This window comes from Phascolarctos cinereus, unplaced genomic scaffold (genome assembly GCF_003287225.1).
Source record: "Phascolarctos cinereus isolate Bilbo 61053 unplaced genomic scaffold, phaCin_HiC Scaffold_726;HRSCAF=1367, whole genome shotgun sequence".
Taxonomy (NCBI): domain Eukaryota; kingdom Metazoa; phylum Chordata; class Mammalia; order Diprotodontia; family Phascolarctidae; genus Phascolarctos; species Phascolarctos cinereus.
In genome coordinates, this window is record NW_027556098.1 from 135,266,601 (window position 1) to 135,285,873 (window position 19,273).

At 36.6% G+C, this 19,273-nt stretch overlaps 1 protein-coding gene across 2 annotated transcripts in view; it reads right to left on the minus strand.

Annotated features, from left to right (window-relative positions):
* Positions 1-6,097: 6,097 nt before the first annotated feature.
* UGGT1 (UDP-glucose glycoprotein glucosyltransferase 1) overlaps positions 6,098-19,273 on the minus strand; it is a 130,683-nt gene continuing 117,507 nt past the window's right edge. For both annotated transcript variants that reach the window (XM_078146785.1, XM_020967128.2), the window contains exons 36-41: positions 17,793-17,975; positions 15,943-16,103; positions 15,183-15,297; positions 13,305-13,421; positions 12,557-12,725; positions 6,098-11,466 (exon numbers count right to left, since the gene is read on the minus strand). In XM_078146785.1, the coding sequence (XP_078002911.1) occupies positions 11,441-11,466; positions 12,557-12,725; positions 13,305-13,421; positions 15,183-15,297; positions 15,943-16,103; positions 17,793-17,975 (771 nt within the window). In that variant the 3' untranslated portion in view covers positions 6,098-11,440. The remainder of the gene's footprint in view (positions 11,467-12,556; positions 12,726-13,304; positions 13,422-15,182; positions 15,298-15,942; positions 16,104-17,792; positions 17,976-19,273) is intronic.

A 19,273-nucleotide genomic window follows, 5' to 3' on the forward strand; every position in this document is an offset into this window, starting at 1 on the left:
TCAGGTTAGTCAAGACACATAGGTCATAGTGGAGAGTTCTGACAAAAGGTGATCCACTTGAGAAGGAAATGGCAAACCACTCCAGTATCTTTGCCAGGAAAACCCCATGGACAGTACTAAAATGCATGACATTGGCAGATGAGCCTCTCAGATCAAGGGCCTGGTATGCTATGGTCACAGGGTCACAAAAGTGCTAAACACTAGGGATACAAACACAAGCAAAAGGAAAGACCATCCTTGCTCTCAAGGAATTCCCACTAAGGGAAGACAACACATAAAAGGCAGATTTTCTATGAAGAATTCAACAAGATATTCCAAACTAAATAATAATAAATGTGAATAATCAGAGTCCTTGATGCAAATGTAGCCATAAAAAAAAGATGGTGAAAAATAAGTTGGAAAATATGGCTCAGAAAAAAATAAATAAGACCCAAGACTTCTAAATTATTAAGATGCCTCATATCTACACATCATTAATACTTTCTTTAAAAAGAGATTTAGGTGGCATTAGATACAACAAGGGGGTGAGTGGAGCCATCTGAGGGTATAGTGGTAAAGACCAGTCAGAAGCAAAGCTGGGAAGGGAATGAAGGATGGCCAGCCTGGGCCCCTCTTCAAAAAGAAGGCCTCAGAAGGGACTCACCAATGGGAAAGAGGGCGTGCCAGGGGTGGGGTAAAGGGACAGAATGGATTTTCCAGAGTGAGAAGGTCACAGGCACTAAGGGAAATTCTGGGGTGAAAATACAAGCAAAGCACGATGGTAAAATCTGGAAAGTCAGAAGCAAGAGTCAGGAGATGAAACACTGATTTGTAAGTAGCATTTTAGGAAGAAAACAAGCTGCGTAAATTAATTTTCACTAACATAGTGCAGTATAGCAGAAAAAGGACTGGATGTTGGAGTTGGAGGACCTGTGTTTGAATCCCAACTCTGTTGCTCACTACCATAGACAATTCACTTCCCCTACCTTGTTTTCTTCATCTGAAAAATGAATTAGACTAGATGACTTTTAAGGTCCCTTCCAGTCAAACTCAAATAGAAACATTTGCACCTAAGGATCCCTGAGGGTCACATATTGACTTAGAAAACCACAATTAACATTGTCTCTGAAGTATTGTATTTTTACTTATTTTATTAAATATTTCCCAACTCCCTTTTAATCTGGTTCAAGACACTTGGGCCACAATATCTGTGGGCTGTGTTTGACATGTCTGGTCTATGGTACTCTGGAGTGTGAATCCTGATAGCCCTTAAATCTCCCTGTGATTTTGCCTGTTAGTTTTCTTTTTCTTTTTTTAAAGAAGACTCATTAGCCCTAGCAGTGTGACAGAGGGAAATGAAAGATTTGACATGAGGCAATGTACATAGTGAATGGGGCAGCTAGGTGACACAATGCTAGGCCTGGAGTCAAAAAGACCTGAGTTCAAATCCAGCCTGAGACACTTAGTAGCTGTGTTACCCCAGGCAAGTCACTTAACCTATGTTTGCCTCAGTTTCCTCATCTGTAAAATAATGTAGCTTCTGCTACTGCTGCCATAGAGTTCTTTTAGGTACTGAAATAGGAGAATTGAAGATCTCTCCATGAGTAGCCAAGTCTTCTAAGTAGCACGATGTGATGAGCACCAGGGAAGATTTCTTGCCCACAAACATCTATCTCACCACCCTGTAAGGGTTCCTGAATTTTCATTATTTTAGAGCACCCAGAGAGTGCTGAGATTTATGTCATTTTTGTATCAACTACAAATAAATAATGGCACCCATGTCCCAGGTTTGTTGTGAGGATCAAATGAGATGATTATAAAGCATTTAGCACAGTGCCTGGCACATAGTAAGCATTGTATGTTAGTTATTATTACAGAGGATTGGACCTGGTGTCAGGAAGACCTGTATTCAAACCCTGCTTACTAGCTGCATCACCTTGGTCAAGTCACTTAATTTGTCAACCTCACTTTCATCATTTGTAAAATGTTAGGGCTAGATTTGACCTCTGAAGTCCCTTCCAGTTCTAAATCTCTAATATTATGATTTCAGGCATTAGAGGGAAGACATTTGGGGGCTGAGGAGGTATAGCTGGTCCTTCCTGGGAGTCAGCTTGCTGGGGTAGCTGCCCTAAAACTGTGCCTATTTGTCACAGTTCTTTCCATTTGTGTACTTTTGAGTCTCCACACTTTTTAATAGAGGCTTTCATCTCAAATCGGGTCAACAAGTCACGCAGGAGCACAGGGGAATCCTAAGATTTGCACATCTGGATTGTTTGTACATAAATGAGAACTGCTTATACTATATACCTGTCATATATTGGATCTACTCTACAAATTTTTTTTCCTCTGCTACAGCCTGTAAGATCCTTAAGGCCAGGACCTATATCTTTTGTGTTTGTCTTTTGTTTTATGAAAATTTTTTATTAATTTATTTTTAGTTTTCAACCTTCACTTCCATAAATTTTTCCTTCCCCATCTCCCTTCCCAGGATAGCATGCAATCTGATATAGGCCCTACATATACTCCTATTAAACATATTTTCACATTAGTCATGTTGTAAGGAAAAATTAGAACCAATAGGAGGAATCACAAGAGAGAGGAAACAAAACAAAACAGAAGAGGGGAAAAAAAGCAAATAGTATGCTTCCATCTGCATTCAGACTCCTTGTTTCTTTCTCTGGATGTAGATGTCATTTTCCTTCATGAGACTTTTGGAGATATCTTAGATCCTTGCATTGCTGAGAAGGGCTAGGTCTATCAAAGTTAGTCATCACACAATGTGGCTGTTACTGTGTACAATATTCTCCTGGTTCTGCTCACTTCACTCAGCATCAGTCCATACAAGTCTTCCCAGGTTCTTTTGAAGTCTGCTTGCTCATCATTTCTTATAGAACAACAGTACTCCATTCCATTCATATACCACAACTTGTTCAGCCATTCCCCAATTGATGGGCATCCCCTCAATTTCCAATTCTTTGCTATGACAAAAAGAGCTGCTATGAATACTTTTGTATATGTGGGTCTTTTCCCCATTTGTATGATCTCTTTGGGATACAGCCCTAGAAGTGCTATTGCTGATTCAAGGGGTATGCACATTTTTATAGCCCTTTGGGCATAGTTCCAAATTGTTCTCCAGAATGGTTGGATCAGTTCACAACTCCACCAACAATGCATTAATGTTCCAAGTTTTTTACATCTTCTCCAGCAGTTATCATTTTCCTGTTTCGTCATGTTAGCCAATCTGTTAGGTATGACATGGTACCTCAGAGTTGTTTTGATCTGCATTTCTCTAATCAATACTGATTTAGAGCATTTTTCCATGACTATATGAAATATATATTATTATATTCATATAAAAATAAAAATATATTTATTTTTTATGACATAGCTTTTAATTTCTTCATCTGAAAACTACCTGTTCATATCCTTTGACCATTTATCAATTGGGGAATGACTTGTATTCTTATAAATTTGACTCAGTTCTCTACAGAGTTTAGAAATGAGGCCCTTATCAGTGATACTGGTTGTAAAAATTCTTTCCCAGTTTTCTGCTTCCCTCCTAATCTTGGTTGAATTGGCCTTGTTTGTGCAAAAACTTTTCAATTTAATGTAACCAAAATTATCTATTTTGCATTTCTTAATGTTCTCTATCCCTTGTTTGGTCATAAATTCTCCATAAATCTGACAGATAAATTATTCCTTGCTCTCCCAGTTTGCTTATACTATCAGCCTTTGTATCTAAATCATGAACCCATTTTGACTTTATTTTGGTATATGGTGTAAGATGTTGGTCTATGCCCAGTTTCTCCCATACTTTTTTCCAGTTTTCCCAGCAATTTTTGTCCAATAGTGAATTCTTATCCCAGAAGCTGGGGTCTTTGGGTTTACCAAATAGTAGATTACTGTTCTCATTGACTACTGTGTCTTGTGTACCTAACCTATTCCACTGATCCACTACTGTTTCTTAGCCAGTACCAAGTAGTTTTGATGATTGCTGCTTTATAATACAGTTTAATATCTGGTATGGCTAGGCCATCTTCCCCTGCATTTCTTTTCATTAGTTCCCATAATATTCTGGACCTTTTGTTATTCCAAATCAATCTTATTTTTTCTAGCTCTCTAAAATAATTTTTTGGTAGTCTGATTGGTATAGCACTGAATAAGCAAATTAGCTTAGGTAGAATTGTCATTTTTATTATATTAGCTCAGCCTACCCACCAGCAACTGATGTTTTTCTAATTATTTAGAGCTGACTTTGTGTGAAAAGTAGTTTGTAACTGTGTTCGTATAGTTCCTGGGTTTGTTTTGGCAAGTAGACTCCTAAATATTTTATAATGCTCACAGTAACTTTAAATAGAATTTCTCTGTCTCTTGCTGCTCAGCTTTGTTGGTAATATACAGAAATGTCAATGATTTATGTGGGTTCATTTTATAGCTTGCAACTTTGCTAAAGTTATTATTTCAAGTAGTTTTTCACTTGATTCTCTAGGTTTCTCCAATTATATCATCATATCATCTGCAGTGATAGCTTTGTTCCTTCTTGGTCTATTCTAATACCTTCAATTTCTTTTTTTTTCTCTTATTGCTAAAGCTAATATCTCCCTTTTACCCTCCACCTAGAATCATAGACCCCAATGTGCCTACATGTGCATCATTTATTTTTCTCTCAGGTCAGGGGGGACCTATCAGCTGCTTTGTACCTCAATAGCCAACTACCATGACCATTCCACTGTCTGACTATTGGAAAGGCATTAAATGGCTCTCTTTGAGAAAGGATGCTAGCTCTTTGGCAACAGGGGATAGTGGAAAACAGCGGGCAAGTCTTCAGCAATAGTGGGGTAGTGGAAAATCCACTGGTAAGAGAACCAGGAGGTTTGAATTCTAATCCTAGGTCAACGATCAATTCTTTGCGTAATCGTAGGCAAGTTACTTTTCCTCTCTGGGCTGCAGTAGTAAAATTGGGAATTTGGGCTACGTCCCTTCCAATAGCTATGCAAAGTCAGCCCTAGTGAGACTGTGGGCTGGGAAGATCCTTTGTCCACAGATTGTTGTTTCATGATATATACCTATGTCTCAGGGACTAAACAGAATACTGTGTTATGAAAGGGCTTATGTTCTATATTCTAAGAAATGGGATTAAGGAATAATAAAATGACTAACTTGAAAACAAGCAACAATCTCTTGATTATCAAGGCTATTTAACTCTGGAAGTAGCGAAAGTTTTTGAGTAATTTTCTCCAAACTCCTTGGACACAGAGGGTTGGGCCATTCAAAAACCTCTGACACCTCTTTCAACTCAGATTTTGATTCGTCAGAAATGGAATCCATAAGCATTTATTATGTGCTTGCTATTCGCTTATTGAGTTTGGCTAAAAAGTATTGTAGGGTGCTTGAAGCTTTGAATGAAGCTATCATATTTGGTATTCTTAGGCAGAAAGGGATCCATAAACAGATCTGTAGAGGTAGAACCCAACCAGATTTATTTCCAGGGTGGTGGGGATAGCTTGACATAATCAAGGTAAGAGTCACAGGATTTCAAAAATGGAAGAGATTTCAGGAGTCATCTAATTCCCAGTACATCAGATCATATGTGGTCATCACTCACTGGGATGAGAGATGAGGGGGCAAGGATAGCTAGATGATTGGGAAGATTGCTGGGTTTTCAGGGGGAAAAAAGTGCAAATAAACTTGCAGATTAGTATTATTTTTAAGAATACAACTTGGGCACTTTCTAAATCCTAGAAAGCATCATTGGGATAGAAACCCATTATATAGTTATTCCCCTAATACACCTGGAATGCATTCCTAACAGAAGGATAGCTGTGAATGGAAAGGTAAAGAAATTGGTTATTATCTCCATCTTCAAGTGCATGGTACGTTAAAAAACAATGTACTAGGGAGTCAGAAGACATGGGTTCTAATCATTGCTCTGCCACTAACTAGTTGTGGTACCATGGTCAAGTCAATCAATCTCTCTGAGACTCAATGTAAAATAAAAAAAGGTTAAATGTTGGAAAAAAAAACTAGGACGATTTGAAATTCCTTTCAGTTCTAATATTCTGTGGTCCTAAATGCTTCTTAAATGTAAAGTGTGAATGACAGGAAGAGTAGACAGCAGTTTTAAAGAAGGGAGGAAACAGTTTATTGTGTTGAGCAGGACTCATTTGCATTACAGTATGAGGAAATTCATTTTCAATTCACTTCAGGCTGCAGACTTCTGCAGACATTTAAAATCCCACAGCTTGCTCCCAATCAAGCGTCAGCACCTGAACTCCGCATTGCATTAATTAAGAGAATTACAGTAAAATAGAATATTTATAAAGATTAAAAAAGTACAGTTTCTTTAAAATTCTAACACCCTTTTTTCCCTTTGTACATGTTTGCCCCTTCATTACCACAGATTCCAGTAGCTGAAAGTAAATCTTCTTGAGAATCTTTTGCTTCCTCCAAAGACTTCTCAACTGTCAACTTCTAGTGAATTTTGTTCAATCTGCCCTTAATTTTTCTTTTTGAAGGGAATCATACCCTTATCTCAGGAAACTCAGATGGTGAGAAGCAAGGCAAAGCATAAATTAAACTTGGATTTCCAATTAGTAAATGTTAAAAACAATCTGGAATGTTCTAAAACAGCTAAACCAGTGTTATTATTTATGATAGGTAGAATAGGGGTGTGAACTTCATGTTACAAATCAATTTGTTCCTACCCTTGGCCAAATCAAAGCTTTAAAAAAAATGTCTAGGGGCAGCTAGGTGGTGCAGTGGATAGAGCACAGGCCCTGGAGTCAGAAGGACCTGAGTTCAAATCCGGCCTCAGACACTTGACATTTAATAGCCATGTGACCCTGGGCAAATCAATTAACCCTATTGCCTAGTCCCTCCCCAAAAAAATGCCCAGTGATAACACAACATATCTATAAGAAGCAACCAAGTTTTCCTATGAAATACTGATCAAGCTGGTCAAATACTCTATAACTGGGGTACAACTGGATTCCCTTCAGAGATTCTTGTCTGCAAAATCATTATTGATAATAGGTAGTTTAAACAGCGAAAAATATTTTGTGGGTCTAGGTTCCAAGGGGGTTTTCCATTAAAAGGCACAATCCAAATAGAAAAACACATGATGAAATCCTGAGAGACTGATTCTTTCCTAGTTTTATGGAAATTACAAGCATTATCACCATGTAGATTAATCCTAAACTTTTCTTTTTCCAAACCTGTGATACTTTTATATCAACTACAGAATTCAAAGAACCAATTATAGAAAGGAAATCCAAAAGAATTCTGAATCCCAAAAGATGCACAGTGTTTTGAAATCCAAATGATATTTGACAGAATATGGTCTATTTGCTTCAACATGTACCAGATACCACCATTACAAACACTGCTGAGGAATCTTCCCCCCACACCTCAGGTTAGGAAGCATCAGCTACTTGGGTAGTTTGGGCTGCCTTTTTTAATCAAACAGCTTATAAACTGTTATTCTAGACTTCCTATAAAGTAGTTCCACAAAATCTAGGTCTTCAAAAAACAAGTCACCCAAATAAAATGATCACACCAACATTTAAGTGTGGCTTTGTCCTGGGGTAGCAGACAGAAAAATCCTCACCTTCCATTCTTCTACCAAAAGATTACTACCAAGTGTTTTTTGCAACCATTTTACACTTCACCAATTAGTATGTTGCCAATGTCATCCAAACAAAGCATACCAAGTGTTCCTAAATCCACTCTTTCAGGCTTAATAATCTTGAAAGACCTCATTCAGACTGAAATGGATGTGGGCGGAAAAGCTATGTTAAGGTACGGAGATGGAACAGTAAACAAACCGTGTGCAGCTGGCATTTCAAACACATTGTTATAACCAGTAGCATCATTTAGGATATGCCAACCACTACCCTCAAACCAAATTGTCATCACTGTTTAAACTGGGGGATTTTAGCCCTCTTCCTCGGGGAGCTACATTTGTACATCAATAATACTAATAACAACTCATATGTATATAGCACTTTAAAGGTTTATGAAAAATGATGTCCCTGATTGCTGCCATCTTCCCACTTGGGGCTCTCTATAATCTCTCTCTCTCTCTCTCTCCTGGTCCTTCTATAAGCAAAAGTTGTTCAAAATCAATCAAGTCCGGCTACTGATAAGGAAACAAATACAGAGAGGTTAAGTGACTTGCTCAAAGTCACAAAAATAGCGTGAGAGGGATCTGAACTCAGGTTTTCTGACTCTAAATGCAGTGCTTTCTCCACCATACCATGCTGCCTCTCAAACTAGGACTATTGTCTTTGCTTTGCTTTAGCATGTTGATGTGTAGATAATGAGGGCTAATTTAGCCCAGAGGCTAAGAATAGGCAGCAGTATTTAATACATATATTTCTGCATTCCCACAGGGTGGGGTTATATGTCAGATAAATAGTGCCTTGCACAAAGTAAGCATTCGACTTTTGTTGATTTGATTTAAAATACACTATTTTATCACATTTTAAACTTTACCATTACTGCAAATAACCAACTTATTTACTCTTGATGAAAGGGGAAGGAGGTGGCTTGAAGTTAAGTCTATATTATGCACTAATATGATATGCTCCACAGTTATCCCACAAACAGGCTGTAAGCAGAGTTTTCAGATCCCAGTCAAATAAATACCACTGTTCATAGAACATAAGATAGTTATAAGCTAAATAATTTCTCTCCAGAACTATTTTGGAAAGAAAATTTTCTGCACGTGGCATAACAATACAAAAAATAATAAATCAATTCCACACAAATGTTGGCTTTTCCTTTTTTCAAAAGCAGCTGTTGAACATTTCTATCACTAGTCAGAAAAAAACACACCAAACAGTATTTCCCTAACTTGAATGAGATTCAGTGCAATCAATCTCAATTTGTAAAACGATCTATTTCCTAACCATTTTGCCATACCTGTTTTTTTTTATGTGTGGTAGCAAAGTCAAAGATAATTTTACCCAGTTGTTCAAGTAACAGTAACATTTTCTGAGGCGTTAAGTATTAATTATTTAAGCTGTGCTAACCAGCAAAAGAATGATTGGTTGGGAAAAACAAAATCATTTCCAAGGCACCTTCTTGCATATTAGGTAAACTATTCAGCCATCTTTTTTATAACAAGATGAGTTATCAATAGAGGTGATAAGGATGCATTTGTTCTAAATGAAGGTTTGTACTTCAATCTCCTTATGGGAAGCAATTATGTCAAACGAAAACTTGGCTGGAAGACACTAAGATGAAACCTGGCACCCTTAAGTAATCCTCATGTGTAGATCCTGTGAAAAAAAAATCACCACCATTAAAAAAGTTTTTAAAAATTTTCAGGAGACCTGGAACATAAGTTTTTGGACATGATTTTTTCCCCCTAGAGAGTAGGCAACCTCTGAAAGCTAAATAAAATTTAATTGAAGAAGTATAGCCAATTCTGTTTGTTCAGAGTAAGAGTGCTTAATCATCACTGTTCATAATCCTTCAACTAAGTCTTCAGAAGCTCCAGGTGGAAGGGGTTACGTTGCAGCAACTGCTTGCGGCACAGATCTTGTGGACCTGGGTTTTGCTTAATTAGGGTTCCAGTCATCAAATTCTCTCCTGCTCCTTTACATTTTTAGGGGTAAAAGGAAGGAATGGTGCAAACAAAACAAAGCATCTATAACTTTTAACTACAAGTCACTCACTCCAAAATATTATTTTGAAAAGTGAATGGTAACTGCTAAATTCATTTTGATGACGCAGATCCTTAACCTAATTTTTATTTCTGCGCAAGGCAGGTAATGAGCCCAAATTTCTATAAAAGACAATTTTTACTTTTTAGAAAGATTTCAAATGAATACATGACTGAAAATCAGCATCAGATCTGAGATGACAGGTTTTCCATTTCAGAAAAAAAAATTTAAAACCCCTTTTTAAGCAGGTGAAATATGAAAATACAAGAATTTGCTGCCCTTTTAATGGCAGGTTTGATAGCTCCCACCTCTCTTGGAGTAAGCAATATGCACAACAGCATCATGTTTGCATACAGCCCAGTGAGGTTCCCACAAAGAGCCAGGAAGCTTAAACACTGCCTTGCTAGGTACCCCACAGTTTATGCTGCTATGTCACACACGTGGCATTTGTCCACAGGCCTATTATTAGGGTCAGTCTCAGGAGGGAGAAAAACACAGGGGTGATTCAGGGCTGTATAAAAATGAAGACACAGAAGGCATTTGCTTGACTGGCCATCTTTAGGATTCTTTCATCTGATAATGTAGCTATGTGGATTCAAAATCTTTGTCTTCTCAAGCAACATTTGCAGAGCATTAAAACAAAACAATAAATGAAAAGGGACACAAGATAACGTGCAAAGAGATGGTAACAAAAACAATGAAGCTCTTGGGTAACAGATACTGACTGAAATTTTGAAATGAACCTTTGACAAAAATATGGGTATCGTCACTTGGTCTATTTAAATAACATCCTACTGAGAAGCAGGGTGGATGAACTGCCCAGAAGGCCTTCAGAATTCCCTCTTAATCCTATTATTGTAATAACCTGGCATATGATTATGGTGTTTTCATGTACCTTGGTTTTTGTTAAATATATCAGCTATAATGTTTGATTTTCTTCCCCTGCCCCTCAAAACAAAATTAAAAGCTATAAAAATTAAATTTATGAAACAATGAACCAAAAGGTTTACAGGGTTTGGGGATGGGACAACAACATTTTTATTTTTAAAAAGACATTGTGGTACTAATGGGTCATAAGAGAGGGTGGCCAACTTGCAAGTATATGCCATCCCACCCCAACCCCAAACCACCTCCCAAAAATGCTGGGTAGCTTCCACTGAATTTAGCCTTTGTATTGAGCCAGTCCTGAGGAAACAGATGAACCATGACTTAGGTCTCCATTACACAATATATCTGCTATGCAGAAACAGGGAACAATTCTCTGTAAATCTCAAACCACACAGATCATGTGAATACCACTCTTTCTTACAAAATAAAATCCATTTGGGCACAGTTCTACTCTACAGTACAGCTTGTAGAGCTTAGCTTCAGCAACAAACAAAAACTGAGGTAAGAACTTGTGCACTTTGGATGTCCTGCTCCCTGTGACTAGGTATCATGGGTGTGCTCCTGACTGAAGTGATGTGGGGTCCCAAAGAACAACGTTCTGCTCGTCTGCTGCTGTATTCCTCTGTGATTACAGAACTGCTTCTGGAAGAAACCCCCAGAAGATTCATTCTCCAAAACTCTAGAATCTACAGTCAGCTAGCCTGCAGTATAAACCAGTATAATCTTAATTCCAATGATCTGGAGCCAAATAATTCATTTGGATATAGGATTCCAGGATTTAAAAAACTTGGAAACATCCTCCTATCCAATTTATCAGCAGTTGTGTAGACATACCAGAAAAAACCCTAGTATTTAATATAAAAATTGTCTTTCAAACAGTATCACTTCATTTCTTCCTTCAGGGATCATAATTCTACATGTGCTGGAAGCCCTGTGGAAAAGGAGAAAAAAATTAAAATGAAGTAGATAGTCTAAAGTTATAATTACACAGATCTGGCAGCCTCCTCAAACAGCATAATAAATTCTAATATACTAGGGAAATTCCCCCAATAAAAGCTACAGCTTGCAATTTCTTGTGTTTTTGCTTGTTATTTAAATCTTTAAAAGTAGGGTCCAATTCTTTAGCTCAACTAATCAACAATTTTAATTTTTGTGTTTATACATCTTGATAAAATTTCCTCAAATGAAAAAAGGATCTACACAGTAAGATAAAATGCAAGGGCTATGTTTTGGCTGTTTATGGTATTTATTCCTTGGATTCCAATCCACCATCTTTACGGTCCCTGGAAAAGCTCATTACCCGGAAACTCATCATCCCAGAGATGGCCTCAGCCTTGGCACCCACAGTGGCCTCAGTATATCTCCCCTTCTGATAAGAGAGCTGGAGGGTGAGGAAACAGACTCCTCCCACAGCCTTCCTTTAAAGGAGGCCATCAGCCCAACTATTTCCTATCAACTGCACTACCTGGATCCAATCCCACCATCATTATGGCCCCCTCAGGTTTCCAGCTTCCTTAAGTGTGCTGTCTTCCTCCATTAGATTGTAAACTCCTGGAGGGCAGAGTCATTCTTTTTCTTATTTGCATCCCCAGAGTTTAGCACTGGTACCTGGTACACAGTAGGTGCTTAATAAATGTTTGTTGAATTGAATTACATGTATGAATGCACACATTTTCAAAGAACACTGTTTAGGGCAATTTTACATTAATTTGCAGAATACTACTTAAATCCATTCATTACTGTCTCTGGGAAAACAAAGAGGTAAAGCAGATGCTCTTAGAGAAAATTTTAGATTAGGTAAATGCATCATTAAACCAGAGAATCAAAAATAGCAACAAAAATTCTAACATCACCATGTATTTATATAGCTCTTTATTTATTCACATATAATTACTGCAGATGAAGAGGGAAATTTTCATTATCTCTAACCTCTGTTCCCAATGTTCTAAATACTTAAAAAGAAGCCCAAACACTAATCGGTTTTAACAGATTCTTTTCTAACATTAACAGTTTAAGATTACCTTCTGTGCTTGGTTCTTTTGTCTCATTCTCTGGATGCTTGATTCCCATTTCCTTTTCTTTCTGGAAACGACCCTGTAATTGTTTGATTTCGAGGTCATAGTCTTGCCACTCTGGGACAATCCGGACGGCCGCCTGCAGCTTTGGCTCTTTGGTCATTGGATTATTACACTGTGAATGATGGAGATTGGTATTAAAAAGAAGGGAATATGACATCTAGCTGAAAGGCTCAAAATATATGTAAGTTACAATCTAAAAAGTAGCTCTGTTTTGTCTTAAAGTTACCAAATATAGAACTTAAAAGTGTGGGAGTAACAGGGTTACGATAGATTAGACAAAAAGAATGAGCCTATGGAATGGAGAAAGAACACAGGTAGAGATGATATGATGGAAGGTCAGGAATCCAAGCTGAGGTCTTTTTTCTGTGAAGAATGGAGGGCCACTTGGTCCAAATATTAAATTGGGGTAATGTTTTTAAAAGATAGCTCAGTTACAACAGGTTTCTTCCTTCTTCAGTAATCAATCAATTACAATAATCATAATGGATAACCATGGCTCCTATCACTTCTAATCTGCAGGGAGAAGAGTTATAATTATAGCAAGACACCCTCTCCATAATGATTTATACCGATATAAGTTATGAAACTGGGGGAAAAAGTTGATCAAAAATGAATAAATTTTGTACTAAAATTATTTAGCCTTATATGACATAAAATTAAAATGCAGTCATCATATCAGCTGCAAGCTTACCAGATCAATTGTTTTTGCTTTTTTCTTGGAGGCATCATCACACCATGTTTCACACCAAAGCCATTCTTGTGGGAGTGACTTAATTGGCACCTGGTGTATCATGTTATTGGGTAAATCCTGTTTGGTGAACAAAATAAAATTTAAACAACAGCATCTAAACTACTGATGGAGGAAAAACTTAAAAACTTCTGGACAAGTAAACAGTAATAATGTTACCTGTGATTAAAGTTTTAAATGATCACCCAGTTGTAGATTCTTAAGATTGGAGATGAACGCTCTTAGAGATCATCTAGTCTAACTCCCTCATTGAAGATGAAATTTAGGCTCAAGATAAATGAATTGTCCCAGGTCACAGAGTTAGTGGCTGAGCTGGGCTTAGAGCCCAAATTAAGTGGGCTCAATCTAATACTTCTTCCATTATACCACATTTGAAGGTAAGTTTGTTCAGTTAGTAATTCCACCTTTAGACAGTGCCAAACCTAAATTACCAAAAGAAATTTATACTATTTAAAAAATAAAAAAAGCCTGCCAACCCTTGGGATAGAAATTCTATAAAATATCTATTAACACTAAACAAATAGAAAATTAAAGTTTAGCACACACAAACCACAGTATCTTCTCTGCAGAATTTTTCCTTTTGATTTAATTTGTCAACTTATAAGATATGTAGAAGTTTTTCTGATACCTGTAATTTTGTTCCCTACCCAAAAGTAGAATTCATGGTCTTTGTTGTTTTTTTAAAAAAAGATTTACAAGGATTTGTGTAGTTTTCTTGCTACCACACAAGACTGTACCCTATACCTATAAAAATATATATATATATTCTACTGCCATCTCCTTCCCTAAAGATAGTAGTAGCATTAATAGTAGTAGTGAAAAAAAAACACTTTTAAGATTTATAAACAGCTTTCCTAACAACCCTGAGAGAAAAATAATATGAGCACTCTTATTCCAGGCTTACAAATTAGGAAACTGAGGTTGAGAAAAGTTAAATGGTAGGCCCAAGGCCACACAACTATTAAGTATATAGGAGTCAGTCTTAAAAGCAAAGTCCCTCTGGAATCCCAGTCCACTCTCTTTACATTATACCATATTACCTTCTAGAGCTACTTTAAGAGTTCACCTCAGTAAACTGTTTTATTCTCAGGAATTATTTTACAGAGAGAAATGACTAGAAGTTATTGTTCATGCCCCATGGATCTACTAAGTAATCGCACAAGGTTTGGAATATGACTACAACACATTCAAAATGCAGCCTGATGAGCCATTTGAAGCTAGTCAACTGAAATGAGATTCCATTACAAAGTACAAAATAAGAAAATTATGTTGAGGTTAGCAAAGCGATCCCTAAAGGAATCTGATATTAGTTAAATAAAAAATCCTATATTATTATGATGTAGGTAAAAAGTGACATGCAAAGTCATTTAAATTGGTGACCATATTTATAAACCTTTTCAGTAAACCGTGTACAAAAAAAAAAGATTATTTTGGTGAACTAAACAAGCAGGTGATCACAAAGCCAACATTCCTCTCTGCCCCACAATCTCAAATGACTCACTCTCACTGTATTCGAGGAGAAGCAAAAGAAGAAATTTAGGACACCAAGGAAAAACTGTCAGAGATAGCCCTGTGACTAAAGCAACTCTGTTTTCAGTCTCCCCAGCTCTCTCCTACTCTCACTCTGTTCTTACTTTAGGACAACTCAGGAAGTTTTCATAAAGAAAAGATATAACGTGCCTCAATAAGAACTGTAGTAAAACTTGAAAAGATTGAAGGGAGCAAAAGGGATATTTTAGCCTTGACTCAATCTTGTAAGACCAAGCACACAGTTATGACCGAATATATTAAACCATGGAAAAGACTATTAAGACTATTTACCTGATCAAGATTTGAAAGGCTGTTGGGATCCTGACTCAGACCTTGGTACTGTCCCCGAAGTCTGTCTCCAGCAGCTATCTTCCTAAACTTCTTCAGATCCACAACATAGAGTGCACTAAGTACAGAAGACCTAGCTGTTAAAAGTCACGGAATATGTCAAAAGCACCAATTCACCACATTCAATAAATAAATGGCTTAGTGGCCAAGCATTTGGACTTTGCTTCTGGAGAGGAAAGACAGTCTCACCTAAGCTGAATTCTCACACGGAAGCTGGAGATCACAAGTATTTATTATTTCACAGGGGAAGTTATTATTCCACAAAATAAAAATAATCCCCAAAATAAAAAACATTCTGTCATTATTAGTTCTCATTGTCATCATTGTTGCCTATCATCATTGTTGTCAAAAGACAACAAAACACCTTCTAACCAAAGATGTCTAGCAAGTATTAGCAATTTAGGTAATAACTATTGTAGTTAACTGCAATATAACTGCTGGTCAAAGATCAAAAAGCATCTTGCTGATTGCACAGTTGTCATAATACTGCCGAATAAAAACCAAAATAGAAAGTAATACAGTAATTCCTCTTATCCAAGGACAAAATGGAAGGATATTGGTTTCATCTTCCTACAGCAATATTTCTCTTCCTTCACATCTCCCAAAAAATAAAAAATTTTTGTTAGTCACTCTTTTTAAGAAGAATTAGTACACTAGCAGTTCCAGTGGGTTATTTAAAAATATGCAGCCACTTTCTCAGTACCTGATATGGTATTTTCGTCCAGATAAATGACTGGCCCAGTAGCCTGACTTCCAGAACCTGTACCCATTCATTTCTTTACGGCTGTCACAAAATGGAGTATAACCATAAGGTGCACCATCCAAATTAAAATCTCTTAATTCCTTCAGATCTGTTCGAACAATCTTTAAAAAAAAAAAAAAAGGAAGCCAAAAATCACATCTGAAAACATGCCTATAAAGCTGGTACAGATATCTAACAAGTGAGTATCTTTGTGAAGCACAAACAATCAATATTTGCATGAACCATAAACAGTGAAAAACTACTCCATGGTAAAAGTTTTAGGAAGAAAAAATGAAGGAAATGAACCTCTGGTTCATTTGTTGTAATGTGTTGTAATAAGGCATACATTTTACAAGAAGCCATTCACGTTACCATCTGAATTCCAATAAGAGTTAGACCCCCATCACCAATTCTAACTGAGGGAAAAGCAAGTTTGAATTACTAAAACATCAGCATTACAGAATAACTGAAAATGAATGAAATTTTGCAACTTTCAAGCCTGTAAAATATCTCTGATCAGAATAAAAAGAACTGCCTCATGGTTTTGGTTTTTATTTTTTTTTAATTTTGTAGGCAATTGAGGTTAAGTGACTTGCCCAGGGTCACACAGCTAGTGTGTGTCAAGTGTTTGGTCTGAGGCCGCATTCGAACTCAGGTCCTCCTGACTTCAGGGCTGGTGCTCTATACACTGTGACACCTAGCTGCCTCTGCTGCCTCATGTTAATATGTAAGTTGCTTTGAAATCTTTTTGTTTGTATATGCCAAGAGTTCTTAATATGGGGTCCGTGAAATTGTTTTCAATCTTTTCATAACTGTATTTTAATATAATTTGTTTACTTTGTGATCATATTAATGTTATTTTATTTCTTTAAAAACATTCTGGAAGGGGTCCATGATATAAAAAAACTTTAAGAATGCCTGGAATATGCTGTGTCCTTAAGTAGACTACAAATTCTACAGGGTAAGGGCTCCACCTTTCGTTTCATGACCTACAGTGGGTTTTCCATATATACTGACCAAATTTCTTTTATTTCCTTTTCACACAGCTCTGGTCTCTCCTTCTTAATCAGTACTTATATATCCAACTCAAACAGAAAGGAAACTACACTAGCAAAAAGGGGGAAGGAGGAAGAGGGAAGCCATATAGAGGGTGAATGGGAATGAAAAGTTCCACTGGTGAAAATATTCAGAGGATACAGAAAATCTTAAAAATTTTATGTACTGGGCTACACCAATAAGGGATTTAATATGACTCCAGAAGATGATAATTGCATGCATTTTATTCACAATTTGAAAACTCATTTGAAAAAAGTATATTAATCGTACATTAACCATTCTGGGCAACTCAAATCAATCACTATTCAAAATTCAGCTTTCCTTAATATAACTACTTTCTTTCACTTTTAGTTTCATTATTTTATTAGCAAATACTCTAAAAATATCAGATACATTATTTGCCAAAAGCCCCTCCTCCTCATATTGTATGAGAAAGGTTGGGGTGGGGGGGTGGGGGGCGGTGTTAGGTTAAGGGAGGGGTTGATAAATAATAGCACATTTGTTTTCCTTGTCTAAATTCTCTTTGGTGTGTACCCTTTAATTGCTATCCAGAAAAATCCTCATTCTCTATAGATTATCTGCATCATTTATCAGTGCTCAGCAACCCAGCTGGGTTAGGTTAGGTTTTCATTGTCCACATAAAACCTCTCCTTCACTAGGGTAGATAATCAGACTAGGACAGAAGAAGATGGAGGTAAACACTCTAAAACTCTTATTTCTTTCAATTTATCAAAGCTGGGGCCTCAACAGCTTACCTGATCAGCATCGACAAATAGGAATTTGTCAACAACTAGTGGGAAAAGTACATCCAGAAAGAGAATCTTGTAGCCCCAAATGATGCGCTGCTTTTCTGTCTGCTGATGAAGCCACCTAGGCCATTTATACTGAACAAGCTCATACTGGAAATTGTATTCTTTTGCCATGTATGGGATAAATTCCTTTTATAAATAAAGAAAACATATTAAGTCATTTATTAGAATCAAGTATGACTATCACATGGGTAAAAACACATTTAACCAAGAGAACTGTCTTCAAAAATACTCCCCACCTTAATCCTCTAAACTTGTTTCAGGAAAACCAATTTTGATCATAATTTGAAATTATGGAAATATTTAACAATTCTGAAGACTTTTTCACAAATTCCTTTTATACTTTAAGGCTGTACCTTTTTTTTTAACCCCATTATGGGTACTTCCTCAATTAACACAGATTACAAGCCTTTTATAGCAGATCATCTTTATAGTCTCTACAACTAAAAAATTTATCACCTTGAGGCTAACCTGGGTGGTAAGTCTCTTTAAATTTACCTAGTCAGTTCTCAGAGAGTAGATATAACCTATTACAAGGCTTATATTTAAAGCTTTGCTAGCTTAGTAAATTAATGCAAATTAAATTTAAACTGCTTCTTTTTCAGAAGAGTTACATGATTGATTATAATTTAGACTTAAGACATTCCACACTGGGAGATATTCCTATTGTTATACTTCAAGAAAACTGTTATTTGAATGGTTTTGATAAATGTCAAGTTTACCCTAGATCCAAGTCTGGCCAAGAGAGAATTATACGGCATTCCACGTAATTTTTGATGTGGCAGTAAATGGCTATGAAGGTCAGAATCAGGAAACTGAAAACAATTTAAAATTCACTGGCACAACTACAGAGGTTGGATAAGTAAGCATGCTTTCCACCTCCTGACATAAAAGTGATACAACAGAAATACAGATACACATTTTCAGACATGGAAAATACGTGAATTTGTTTTGCTCATCTGTTACCAAGAAGGGACTAATACGGATTTTAATATTGAGGAGAGAGGGGTGTAGCTTAGAGAATTGTGAGGGAGGACAACTATTAATAATGACGCTCCCTAAAAATGATATATAGAAGAGAACAGAGGGAGATTCAGAGCAAGATACAGACAAACAGGATATCTTAGAAACAGATATGTTGAATTTATTGTTTATGTTACAAATGAAAATAAGCTGAACATAATGGAGATTGTTGGTTTCATATGCATTCTCTTTTTCTGTTCTTTGTATATGGAAATGCTCCTTTGACAGGGGTTCCAACAGAATGACAAAAAGTCAAAATTAAAGATAAATGAATAAACATAATTCACTGGCTAAAATCCCCCCCCCAAAAAAATAAAAACACATTGAAAATAGGCAGAGAAAGCAAAAAGTAGGTAAAACAGTCCTTGAAGGTTTAGAGGTGTTCTTCTTACAATAATATTTAG